At 43.2% G+C, this 15,000-nt stretch overlaps 1 protein-coding gene across 1 annotated transcript in view; it reads right to left on the bottom strand.

Annotated features, from left to right (window-relative positions):
- Positions 1 to 15,000, bottom strand: part of LOC127622729 (voltage-dependent calcium channel subunit alpha-2/delta-1-like) — a 123,198-nt gene that overhangs the window by 26,984 nt on the left and 81,214 nt on the right. Inside the window, exons 19-23 of the mRNA XM_052096781.1 lie at positions 10,955 to 11,026; positions 10,446 to 10,517; positions 10,308 to 10,369; positions 10,117 to 10,193; positions 605 to 665 (exon numbers count right to left, since the gene is read on the bottom strand). Of these exons, the coding sequence (XP_051952741.1) occupies positions 605 to 665; positions 10,117 to 10,193; positions 10,308 to 10,369; positions 10,446 to 10,517; positions 10,955 to 11,026 (344 nt within the window). The remainder of the gene's footprint in view (positions 1 to 604; positions 666 to 10,116; positions 10,194 to 10,307; positions 10,370 to 10,445; positions 10,518 to 10,954; positions 11,027 to 15,000) is intronic.

Genomic DNA, 15,000 nt, shown 5'->3' with positions numbered 1-15,000 from the left:
TGCATGCACATTTTTTACACTTTTACACTTTCTCAAATCTTACTCCGTGCATGCAAATATTCATGGCATTAAATTACGTCCATATTAGTCACTATAAGAAAAAAGTATCAAAAGCACTTCCCATAAAAAAGTTTGTGTAAGTCTGAATGTTGGCCTCAGTCACTATTCACTTGTATTGCATCTGTTTGAAATGACAGTGAATGGTGACTGAGGCTGTCATTGTCACAAACACCTTTCCTGTTGCACAGAAAAAAAGTCAAACGGGTGTGGAACAACATGAGAGTGAGCAAATGATGACACTTTTTAAAAAAAAAAAATTTTTTTGTGATCGATCCCTTTAAACAAGCATTTCACAGGAACAAGACGATGAGAATGCTGAGCACAATGATGCAGGAGTAATGTGAAGTATACTGCAGCTGTGTCTGTCAGGTTGACTGTTAAATGAGGGTCTGAAGGTGTGAATTTATAGGCCTTCAAAGACCAGTGGAGTCTCAATACTGCAAATATAGTAAACCTGTCAGGACTAAAACCTGTGGGAGGTCTGCCGTTTCTGCTCAGTGTGTGTGTGTGTGTGTGTGTGTGTGTGTGTGTGTGTGTGTGTTACCTGGGTGCAATAAAGGTGTACCCATATTCCTCAAATGTCTCCGGCTGAATGGTGTCGAAGACTGCAGAGAGAGGCGCTTTATTCAGAGAGATAGTTTTATAACTAATTTTATTCATAATTTTAGCAAATAAATAACACTAAATGCTACAATAAAAAGAAACTAAATATGTTAATTGGTCAACATGAGCACTAGTTACCTTAACAAATATGGTAACAAAAATATAATACATTTAACAAGACAATAGATGGAATTTAACAGACAAATATTTTACATGATATGTTTAGATATAAGAAGTATGATTTTACAGTATTATTAACGGTAAATAAAATGTTTAAAAAAAAAAGAAATTATTATTAAAATGACAATAAATAAAATAATTAGGCATTTCCAGAAGACCCCACGTGAACCTTTACATTTTATTATATTTTATGGAATAATAATAAAATATCTACAGTATATATATTTATTTTTACTATTTTTGGTACATTTCTGGCAACCAAAGCTGCTTTTATTTCCCATAAATGTATCAGTTTGTATGCATGTGCAGCTGTATTACAGGAGAAATATGTGTATTTAATGATTGTCCTAGAATCGGGAATAATCTTCATTATTTAAGATGTTTTATTGAATGACTTCAAATTTAGTCCATTTAAATAAAAAGATTAAGTTGAAACAAACACCATTTAAAAAGCAAATCTGAGTTGCGTCTTCTTGCATCTACTTATCTTAATTGTTTTTTATTTATTTTAGGATTTTTCTCCCCTTTTTGGAACGCCCAATTCCCAATGCGCTCCAAGTCCTCATGTTGGCGTAGTGACTCGCCTCAATCCGGGTGGTGGAGGATGAATCTCAGTTGCCTCCGTGTCTGACACCGTCAATCCGCGCATCTTATCACGTGACTTGTTGAGCACGTTGCTGTGGTGACGTAGCGCGTGTGGAGGCTTCACGCTATTCTCCGCAGCATCCACGCACAACACACCACACGCCCCACCGAGAGCGAGAACCACATTATAGTGACCACGAGGAGGTTACCCCATGTGACTCTACACACTATGCACTAGTCCCACTGTTTTACTTTTCTGGGTTATAATGCCGCTACCAGGAATGCTTCAGGACCAGGAACGTGCAGTCGTATTGCAAATCCTTTGTTATTGTTTATGTCTTTATAAAGTTCTATATGTACACATGTCAACTGCTTTAATTAAAGGAATAGTTCAACCAAAAAAATGAATTCTGACAATATTTAAATCGCCTTCACCCTTATTTACTGTTTGAATTGCTGAAGAATATTTATGCAGTTCTTGCAGAACAAAAACAGTTCATGTCCAAACAAGACAATAAATAAACAAATAAAATATAATTTCACATTTAATGTCCGCACACACACACACACACACACATATTTACAAACACACACACACACACACACACTCACTCTCTCTCTCGCACACACACGCACACACATTCTCAAACACACACACACACACACACACACACACACACTCTCTCTCTCGCACACACACGCACACACATTCTCAAACACACACACACACACACACACACACACTCACACACACACACACACACACACACACACAACTCACTCTCTCTCACACACACACACATTCTCAAACACACACACACACACACACTCACACACACACACACATATTCACAAACACACACACACACAAACTCAAACTCTCACTTTCTCTCTCGCACACACATTCTCAAACACACACACACTTATTCACAAACACACACACACACACACTTATTCACAAACACACACACACACACACACACGCTCACGCACACAGACACACACACACTTATTCACAAACACACACACACACACACACACGCTCACACACTTATTCACACACACACACACACACACACACACTTATTCACAAACACACACACACACACACACACTCTCGCACACACTCACTCTCTCTCTCGCACACACACTCACGCACACACACACACACACACACACTCTCGCACACACTCACGCACACCAATTCTCAAACACACACACACACACTTATTCACAAATACACACACACACACACACTCACACACAGACACTCTCGCACACACACGCACACCAATTCTCAAACACACACACTTATTCACAAACACACACACATTCACACACACAGACACACACACTCACGCACACACATTCTCAAACACACACACACTTATTCACAAACACACACACACTCACGCACACACACACACACAGACACACACACTCTCGCACACACTCACGCACACACATTCTCAAACACACACACACTTATTCACAAACACACACACACACACACGCTCACTCTCGCACACTCACGCACACACACACACTCATGCACACATACACATACACACTCTCGCACACACTCACTCTCTCTCTCGCACACACACACACACTTATTCACAAACACACACACACACACACTCACTCTCGCACACTCACGCTCACACACACACACTCTCTCACGCACACTCTCACTCTCGCACACTCACGCTCACACACACACACACACACACACTCTCTCACGCACACTCTCACTCTCTCTCTCGCATACACACACACACACACTCTCTCTCACACACACACACACACACACACTCTCACACACACACACACACACACACACACACACACTCACACATATTCACAAACACACACACACACTCTCACACTCTCTCACACACACACACAAACACACACACACACTCACACATATTCACAAACACACACACACTCTCACACTCTCTCACACACACACACACACACACACTCACACATATTCACAAACACACACACACACACACACACTCTCACACTCTCACACACACACACACACACACACACACACACACACACACTCACACATATTCACAAACACACACACACACTCACACTCTCACACACACACACACACACTGCTCTGATAATATATATTGCATGTAAATGGGAAAGAAAGTAACATGATACAGTGGTGAATGCAATAAAATCAGAAGAGAAAGGTGCAGTACTTGCCCTTGTGCCCTGTGGTGAAGATCCAACCAATTAGAAGACAGAGAAAGAAAAAAAGACAGCGTCACATCGTCGTTGTTCTAAAAGCCATCCAACACTGAATCTGACACTCACACATAAAACAAGATCATGGGAATTATGTCCATTTCAGTTTAACCAAGAGCCTCTGGACACACAACAAAGACGTGAATCTGAAATTACACAGATGAAAAAATATATTTTCATTCAACACAGAGTAACGAGAGGAGTGAGTGGAGAGTTTGGCAGGCTTGTTTAATATAGACATGAAATGACACACTAAGAGAATAAATGTGCATGCAGTATTTCCAAAAAGCTCTTTCTGTGTATCTCTCTGTTTACTTCTCATTGATGTGGACCAATGGATCATCTCACAAACCAAAACAAAAGCAGACCATCTGAGAATACAGTATTAAAGTCTTAAGGGCTGTTGAATCAAGCGCGTTCTTGCCCATAGAGCTAGAAATACACTGTGTCAAGTCATGCTTTTAACAGCTGAAGTACTTGAACATGACAAGCTACTTAAAAATGCTGGATCTTTATAAAGAACAAAAGAAAGAACGATAAAGCATTGGATGGATGGATGGATGGATGGATGGATGGATGGATGGATGGATGGATGGATGGATGGATGGATGGATGGATGGATGGATGGATACTGTGGATACTGTGGATGGATACTGTGGATGGATGGATGGATGGATGGATGGATACTGTGGATGGATGGATGGATGGATGGATGGATGGATGGATGGATGGATGAATGGATACTGTGGATGGATGGATGGATGGATGGATGGATGGATGGATGGATGGATGGATGGATGGATGGATACTGTGGATGGATGGATGGATGGATGGATGGATGGATGGATGGATGGATGGATACTGTGGATGGATACTGTGGATGGATGGATGGATGGATGGATGGATGGATGGATGGATACTGTGGATGGATACTGTGGATGGATGGATACTGTGGATGGATACTGTGGATGAATGGATGGATGGATGGATACTGTGGATGGATACTGTGGATGAATGGATGGATGGATGGATACTGTGGATGGATACTGTGGATGAATGGATGGATGGATGGATACTGTGGATGGATACTGTGGATACTGTGGATGGATACTCTGGATGGATACTGTGGATACTGTGGATGGATGGATGGATGGATACTGTGGATGGATACTGTGGATGGATGGATGGATGGATGAATGGATGGATGGATGGATGGATGGATGGATGGATGGATGGATACTGTGGATGGATACTGTGGATGGATGGATGGATGGATGACTGTGGATGGATACTGTGGATGGATGGATGGATGGATGGATGGATGGATACTGTGGATGGATACTGTGGATGGATACTGTGGATGGATGGATGGATGGATGAATGGATGGATGGATGGATGGATGGATGGATGGATGGATGGATACTGTGGATGGATACTGTGGATGGATGGATGGATGGATACTGTGGATGGATACTGTGGATGGATGTATGGATGGATGGATACTGTGGATGGATACTGTGGATGGATGGATGGATGGATACTGTGGATGGATACTGTGGATGGATGTATGGATGGATGGATGGATGGATGGATGGATGGATGGATCTTTATAAAGAACAAAAGAAAGAATGATAAAACATTGGATGGATGGATGTATAGATGGATGGATGGATGGATGGATGGATGGATCTTTACAAAGAACAAAAGAAAGAATGATACACACATTGGAACGTAACCAATAGTGATCTCAAATTAAAGGAGAGGTGAACGAACTAGACATCAATAACCAAAACTAACATTCCGTGTTGCTTCTATGATGCTCGTCTCACGTGTCAGCTTGTGTGCTTGAACTGTGAACTTCAGTGTCCAATGTTCAACTCTATCAGGTGAGCTACCGTGCAAGCAAATCACAGTAACAGTAAAAGTGTTTCGATATCATAGCAAAGCAGTGTGTGAGTGAAACTCCTGCATCTATACACACTCCCTCATTAGCACTGCTTTCTCATTCATGTGGCACCATTAGCTTCTAAAAAACATAATGACTCGGCCTTCACCCACTGATAACAGACATTGATGGTGACTTGATGCTGGGGAAATTAACCAAATCTGTGTGTATGTGACAGGGGTATTAGAGCCTACTGGTTACCTTATATGTTTTTGGCAACATCTGGTATGCGGTCGGCGAGTTTGTATGCTCTCAGCATCTCTCTGATCTCCAACAAAAACGTTTGAGCACTTGATGACAAACACATGTGGGGTTAATCATGTCAAAACATGACCAGGGCCTGCCAGGTCCGAGATCAGCCCAGTGGCCAACTCCATCACCACAGGTTTCAGTTACGACCAGCCATAAGGACGCGTCCCTCGAGAGCGCTCTGCATTCACCTGTTCTTCTCATTACTTGCTTGACACGGCTTCCCAAAGCAACACTTCTCTCGTTCTGCCTATCTGAAGTTTACACATGGCTTCAGCTTTGGTCATTCAAGCCATGTGGAGCTCCCAGAGTGTCGAGTCAGGTCCTAAAGCATCCAGGAGCACTCTGAAGACCACCAGAACACTCCGGAGAGGGTACGCAAAGACCTGACCCCGACGCTGATGCCTCTTTGCCCATTCTCAATAACCAGATGGACCTCTTTACGAGGCTGTAAACTTGTGCCAGGCTTCTTTACTTCCACAAATGGAGTTAGGGAGGGAATAAGGGAGAGAGAGAGAGGACAAACATGCACATATCTGCAGTAGCAACACCATAATGCACTCACACATAAAAGTTGGCACCACCGTGCTATATACTGTAGGTGTTTGCCAGAAGGTGTTTCAAGTGGTGTTTTGGTGCGTTCATGGCATGTCGCAATTAACGCAACACTACTGCGGTCGTCTTGGTTCAGGAAGTGACCAAGGGAGTGAGGAAACTGTTTCCTCTGCGACAACGTGGGTACCGCAGCCCGTTGGGGGTGCGGCAAGAACAAAAGATTCTCTACCCGGCCCTCCACAGGTGAATGGAGTGGTCTGGATACCAGCTCCGTGGCATATGTCTCTCTCTCCCTGGGTTGCTGGTCTCTGGAACGCTTGTGAGCCTTCTGGTTCCAGGAGGTGGTCCGTGAGACGGGGGGCGTCCGCTTCCTGCGGCGAGCTCTACGCTGGGACTGAGAGCTGGGGCAGAGCTGCATGGGGTTTCACCGCCACAAGGGGGCGCCCTCGGCGAGCAGACTGAACGTGGGATCTTGCGCCACGGCGGGGAAAGATGTGTTGAATGGCCTCCGTCTGTCCGTCTGTCTCTTCACCATCGAGAACTGCTGGGCAAAGCCCTCAGAAGGGGAACTCTGATTTTTCGTGTTTCCCATTAATTTCCTATGGCGGTCACTTTTGACCGGGAACAATACAAGTGCATCTGTTATTGTTTCCTACCACTTAGACTGATTGAATTAACACTTGGTTAACTCTTAAAATTGATTTCGGTCAAAAATGGCCGACCAGTGCACGAGGGCAAGACAGGGCTCAGGTCCCTCCTTCAATATACTGTGTCGCTCCAGGCGGTCGGGGTATCCAGTCCCCACTTGCCCCGCGGACGCCGGCCATTCCCCGCATCCGGGCGGTCGGGCTACTCCGTCACCCGGCAGATGGCAGCGGCGCTCCCCTGGGTGGACAGCAGTGTCGAGGACTCTACGGGCAACGGGCATCCCTCCTCCTTCCTGGGTGTCGGCACCAATGTAACACAGTTAAGGATGGGCAAGGAGGCGGCGAGAACCGGCTTGTCAACATAAATCATAATTTTAATGAAAACTTAAACCAAAAGCATAAACAAACACACACACGACGGACATGCCCGTAATTCTCTCTCTCTCGAACCTTCGTCACCGGCCTTTATCCCTCGCGCGCCTCATCAGGCCGATTGGGGACCGGGCACGCGATATTCCGACCCGGCCCCGCCCCTCCGCTCCACAGCCTTCCTTAAAGAATCGCTAAAGAGACACACAACTGTCTCCTTGTCCATCTGCTCACATGAGACACCGAGGATTGGTAAAGAGCTCAGACTCGTACACAACATTATATTCCTGTGACCGCATGTGGGACTACAGCTTTCCACCTCAAGTAGCAGAACATCACTGCTTACAAGCCCCAGTATGACCTTCAGACACATTTTGTGGCTCCAAAAGTCTGCTTGTACTGCCAGCTAAAATGTCCTTTCTTGGCTTTCATGCTTGTAATGACAAAGCGATGTGACTTCCAAACGCAGAGTTATGCTAAAATAATTACGCTGACGAGTGAGAGGGGAAACGCTTTTGGCTTGCAACTTTAAATCTGTGCAATGTAGCAAGAGATATTTTGAGCTCAATTTTTAGTGCTGTTTGCAAAGGGAAGCACCGCGGTTACTATTGCTCAAAACCCTTGACGTCAAGTATTCAATTTTGGCATGATATCCCACACAGGTAGTGCTATGGACATGATGCACATTCATAATTGTAGCATTAAAGATGAAAAACAGACAAAAAAATACCCTAAACTTACATTGAAGGATGGAACTGACCATACTGTATCTATGGAGACGAGATTTGGGGGTGGGGTCTTTTAGAACGCCCTAGCAACCACTGAACATTGCCCTGGCAATCGCACTGAGCACCGTAGCAACTGCATAGCAATGCCATGGCAACCACCCCGTAGCATCATTGTGCAGGTTTTGCACAGGTAAGAACTCGCGTGCTTTCATCAGGAAATGTAAATATTAGTTGTAATCTGTTATCTTATAGTTCACATCCTCTCCATTCATTAATTTATTTCGGTTTCAACAAACACCCAACACTTTTGATGCTTTAGACTGATCGACTGATGTTGCACATATCATGCAAAAACTAAAATAAAATACAAAATTAGAAAATGCTAAAGACAAACAGGCGAGTTGCGCGTATGAAACTCACAATCATGCATGAATGTAGATAAATGTGCAAAATAAATAATATGCCATTAAAATGTCTAAAAGCTGGAGAACAGACAGACAAGAGTACTTGCCCCATTGTGCTGTGTGATTCAAAGATGGAAAGACAGAAAAGAGAGATCAAGGAAAAACACTTAAAGCTGGATTCAAGTTATCTGGAGCTAAAATACAAAAACATTGATTTGTCCATGTGTGTTTATGTAGAATAATGTGGTGTTTGTTAGTCTGGTAATGTACAAGTCTGTAACGTTTAAATGAGCTGCATGTCCCTGTGTGTGTTTGTGTGTGTGTGTGTGTGTGTGTGTGCGTGTGTGCGCGCGCGCGCGCGCGCAGTTCTGGAGTTGAGCAGCACATGTCCGGAGGGGAGGGGGTGTTTGCAGTCTCTCTTCCCAGCCGGGACCCCTGTGTGCTGGACAGAGTAAGATCGAACACCTGGCTACAACGCTCAAGATGGGTGGAGACCAACTGGACCTCATCTTAATAACAAGAGCAGCCCTGACAATCCAGGTCAAACACACACACTCGCTCACACACACTCACACAAACACACACACAAACACACAGACACACTCTAACACACTCACTCACTCACACACACATACACTCACACACACACACACACAAACACACACACAAACACGCTCACACAGACACACACACACACACACAGACACACTCACACACACTTATACTCACACACACACACACACACACTCACACACACACACACACACGCTCACACAGACACACTCACTCACACACACACTCACTCACACACACACACACTTTCACACACACACACACACACACACACACACACACACACACACACACACACAGCTCACACAGACACACTCACTCTCACACACACACACACACACACACACACACTCTCTCACACACACACACACACACACGCTCACACAGACACACTCACTCACACACACTCACTCACACACACACACACTTTCACACACACACACACACACACACACACGCTCACACAGACACACTCACTCACACACACACACACACACACACACACACACACACACACACACACACTCTCTCACACACACACACACTCTCACACACACACACACACACACACACACACACTCTCTCACACACACACACACACACACACGCTCACACAGACACACTCACTCACACACACTCACTCACACACACACACACACTTCTCACACACACACACACACACACACACACACACACACACACACACGCTCACACAGACACACTCACTCTCACACACACACACACACACACACACACACACACACACAGCCATGCAGCTCATTTAAACATTACAGACGTGGGCAGACCTCTCTTGCAAGCCAATTAAAAATATTTGAAGACGTTCTTGGCTATTTCATAACACAATATCTCTGCAAGTCTTTCTCTGATTGCTGTAAAGGAACAGTGCTGCGGAGGGTTTGGTCTGTGTGCTGTGGGCGATACTCACACATGGCTTGTTTTATAGTGTTCCCCAGGTTTGCCTTGATGTAATGCAGACTGCATTCAGGCAAGACCAACGCTAGGCTGATGGAACAAAGACAAAGTGTTTTATACATACAAACACTCACAGCGTTTATGAAACACTTTGCATGGATTAACAATTCCATCACCACTTAAACATTATATTTATGTGCACACCTGTAGTCCGTTCCATTAACTGGCACCCAGGTGTACGTTCTGATCCCTCGGTCGATGTATCTCTGAGGTAGGGTATAAATGAACAGCATGTGGACAGAATATATGGTGCAGAAGTAGTAATATGGAAGACGTACACACCTCATCATGAGATTTCACAAGTGTTTCAATTGTTTTCTCTCCAGGGTCTCTATCAATCATCAAAGTCCGGATCTGAAAGAAAGAGAATTGAATGCTATTGACAGTCCTTATCATGAACAGTCTGAACAAATTATTCACTAAAGTGAACTGGATTCACCAGCACTACATATAGTAAGTGAATCGGTGAATCGTTTATTTTAACAGGTTCATTATCATGAACAGTCTGAACAAATGATTCACTAAAATTATTTGAACTTCTCCAATGCCACAGACGAGAAAGACGACAGTTTAGGAGAGCTCTAAAGTGCATTTGATTGATCGTCTCATTTTCAAAGTTTCTCAAATAAATAACTTTTACTCAAAAGAGAGAAATACTGCCGACCCAACACCACATCTGCCAGTCCTGAATCACACACGTGTTCTTTCATCAACTCTCTCTCCATACACTGATATTAACACTCACTCAGTCTCTCACCATCTACCGATGTGTGTTTGTGTGTGTGCGGTACCTGCACTTTAATATCATTTTCCAGTTCTGCATCCAGAAAGTCCAGTGTGACAGGTTCCTGAAATTTGGGGTTCTAAAGGAGAACCAAACAAACGATGTTAACATTTCACTGTAAGTTATGCTTTTGCCACAAGAAACATGGATATTAAAATCTGGATCGCTAGCAGAACTGTTTCCTGTGCAGTACATGAGAGAATGTTTGCACATTTCCTTCATCCATGTGTATCACACGTCACATTGGACATTTACACTTCGAAAACGCATCAAATTGTGCTTAAATAAAATCAATGATGTGAAAAGTGTTAAAAGATGAACTGATTTACATGTTCAGTCTGTAGATAATAACATATTTTGTATGAATCTAAAAACAGCCAAGGAGGAGTTTGTAATGTAATATTTTTTTTAATGCCACCAAGAGTCAAATGGGTGTGTGTATGCCTGAAAAAATTAGAAAGAAAATCAGTACAAATGCAATAGAGTTCCAGCATCTCTCGGTGCTTGGACACCTAATGGAAGGTAGCAAGGTAGGAAAGGAGGAAGCAAGGAAGGAAGGAAGTAAGTAAGGAAGCAAAGAAGGAAGCAAGGAAGGAAGAAAGGAAGGAAGCAAGTAAGGAAGAAAGCAAAGAAGGAAGCAAGCAAGGAAGCAAGGAAGCAAAGAAGGAAGCAAAGAAGGAAGGAAATAAGGAACCAAGGAAGGAAATAAGGAAGGAAAGAAGGAAGCAAGGAAATTAGGAAGGAAATAAGGAAGGAAGCAAGCAAGGAAGTAAGGAAGGAAGGAAGCAAGGCAAGGAAGGAAGGAAAGAAGGAAGCAAGGAAAAAAGAATAAGGAAGGAAGCAAGGAAGGAAGGAAATAAGGAAGCAAGGAAGGAAATAAGGAAGGAAAGAAGGAAGCAAGGAAATTAGGAAGGAAATAAGGAAGGAAGCAAGCAAGGAAGTAAGGAAGGAAGGAAGCAAGGCAAGGAAGGAAGGAAAGAAGGAAGCAAGGAAAAAAGAATAAGGAAGGAAGAAAAGAAGGAAGCAAGGAAATTAGGAAGTAAGTAAATAAGGAAGGAAGCAAGCAAGGAAGTAAGGAAGCAAAGAAGGAAATAAGGAAGTAAGGAAGTAAGGAAGGAAGCAAGCAAAGAAGGAAGCAAGGAAGGAAAGAAGGAAGCAAAGAAGGAAGGAAGCAAGGAAGAAAATAAGGCAGCAAGCAAGAAAGGAAGGAAAGAAGGAAGCAAGGAAAAAAGAATAAGGAAGGAAGGAAGGAAGGAAGAAAAGAAGGAAGCAAGGAAGGAAGCAAGGAAATTAGGAAGTAAGGAAGTAAATAAGGAAGGACGCAAGCAAGGAAGTAAGTAAGGAAGCAAAGAAGGAAGTAAGGAAGTAAGGAAGGAAGCAAGCAAAGAAGGAAGCCAGGAAGGAAATAAAGAAGGAAGCAAGGAAGGAAATTAGGAAGCAAGCAAAGAAGGAAGCAAGGAAGGAAATAAGGAAGGAAGCAAGGAAAAAAGAATAAGGAAGGAAGCAAGCAAGCAAGGACGGAAGGAAGGGAGGAAGGAAGGAAAGAAGGAAGCAAGCAAGCAAGAAAGAAAGAATAAAGAGAATAAAGACATGTTCATATTTGGGGAGACGGGTTAGAGAATGAAGAATGAAAGGAGGATTATGAAGGAGTCGTGTTGAATATGAAAGCAGTGAGTAATGAGAGACAGACAACACTGAGGAAGGATTTCAAAGTGTCGGAGTCGCCCTGTGCACAGTTCCTGTCCCGCGGGGGAACTCACAGATTGCTCCATATGACTGACATGTGTCGGCATCATGTGTCAATCTGACAGCCAGCGTGTGAGAGACACACATATGAAAATATCTGGAAATGTCAACAATGTTTCTTCCGAGTTCATGCAACAATATTTTGCCATTTGAAATGCAATAAAAAGCCCAGATGTGTCATCTCACAGCTGATGAGGGCATCACTGTTTACATTAACCGTGATAATCACAGCACAGGCAGAAAGCCACGATGACTAACAGTATTAACTCACTAATTACACTGTTCAAGAGAAACTAATCTCAATATAATCATATAATCATGTGCACAAAGACAGAGCGGTTTGCAGCAGCAAATACAAAATGTCATCTTGCTCAAAAGATAATAACTTCACATTCAAATCAAACACATTTAAAGTGGCCTCAAAGTGTTTGTTAGCGTCAGTCACTATTACTAAGATGCAACAGAAGTGAATAGTAGCCGAGACTATCCTTCTGACTAATCAATATTCATATAATTTGTGTATTGTTGAATTCCAAATACACATATCAGCTATGCTAGTTAAATATATATTTTTAATAGTTGAAATTCCATTTTCGATATCAAGAATGGCTATTTCAGTGAGTAATGATGTCATCTTTTATAACAATATTAAAAGTTTTTATTTGTGCAAACCTAATTGCCTAGTAAAGCATTTTTGTGTGCTTGATCGATCCATCATAACAATAAATGCCGCTTGGTTTGATATTTTGTTATCTAACACCATGACCGTCACATTCAGGCATTTTTAAGTGTCCAAATACTTTTTGGGGCCACAGTATAGCATTTTATAAATGCAAAATATGATTATGAATAACTGTCAGCCGTGCAGAATATGTTCACCAAGCTGCAGCAGATTTACACCATTACCCGATTGGCACGCCCATTCCACCCCAACCCTGAAACACACATGCAGTGCGTAATATTTTTAAATATTTTAACGCAAACATATATTAACTAATTAGTAGCCTAATTTGTGTGCTTTCCAATTCACTGTCAGCTCGCCTTCCGGTTAATGTGGGTCTGTCGTAATAGTATTGGGAGACCACAAGGGGGTGATATAACATTTACTGAAGCCAGTCACACACCAGACTAAAAGTGCCACGTGGTGGGTAGGAAGCATCAATGTAGTCCAGGTGGCAGTCCAAAGTTGTCAATCTAGTCACCATACACACAAAGATTAAGATTAAGTGATGTAAACTGGTGCAAACTGTGCCTACTGAACAATTAGACATGGCAACGTTTATTACGCAACTTCTCTGTATGTAGCCTTGAATAGGATTCATCCAGGGCTGGACTGGTAATCTGGCATACCGGGCATTTTCACGGTGGGCCGACGCACTTTGGGGCACGATCAGGGGCGGACTGGCCATCGGGAGAACCAAACGGCGGGTCAGCCGCGAAACGGGCCGAATGGGCCGCGATAAGCTAAAACGAGCCGCCGCGTCCACAAAATGGCACCAACCTCCGCTTAACAACTTTTGGGCCAGATGCCAAGTATAATCCCGAGCCGAATTCTCGTCCCAGTCCAGCCCTGGATTCATCCAATCTATCAAAGCACAAAAACACTTGATACTGAAATGCATTGAGTTGGCTATTTGAAAGATGCACATAAACAAAATATCATCCAGTGAATACCAATGTGTGAACAAGACATCAACCCCAAGCCTCGTTTAGATAAATTAAGGAGTTTCTTGCAACCAGCTGCAGGTTCATAGAGTGTAACAATGGAAAACACGGCATTTGGAAGGTCTTAAGCCTTCAAAAACAGATTTGTGGCTGCCAAAAACTGCCGATTAAAGTCTCAAATGCTTTGTCTCATAAATGAATGAGCATCTCTGAAAGAGACCACATTTGTTAACAGTGCTGTTATTGTAAAATACTTCAATCCATCATCAATGAGAATGTTTGACGGATATAAAAAAGCTCACACAATAAATCCAATCTCATCTCGGGTCTTCCTACTGTTTGAATGCAACTATTTCGCTCTCTGGCGAGCAACATGTGGCACACATACTGTTAAGGTTTGTTCAATTCCGACACAGTCAAAACAAATTGGCCCTTCCTGGAGTGTTCAAAGTCTCCTTGAAACACTCTCCAAAGTCTGTTCGAGCGGCCTGTTTCTCTTAACTTCAGTCATGTGTTTTGCACGGCTGGATCTGGAGCACTTTGAACTGTTTCCATTCGATCTGACTCCCTCTAGTAGTGGGGAAATAAGGACGCAACGATGGAAGGAATGAAAGAATGAAGGAAGCAAGCAAGGAATGAAAG

This window comes from Xyrauchen texanus, chromosome 29, assembly GCF_025860055.1.
Source record: "Xyrauchen texanus isolate HMW12.3.18 chromosome 29, RBS_HiC_50CHRs, whole genome shotgun sequence".
Taxonomy (NCBI): domain Eukaryota; kingdom Metazoa; phylum Chordata; class Actinopteri; order Cypriniformes; family Catostomidae; genus Xyrauchen; species Xyrauchen texanus.
This window is presented reverse-complemented; position numbering and strand designations above follow the sequence as displayed.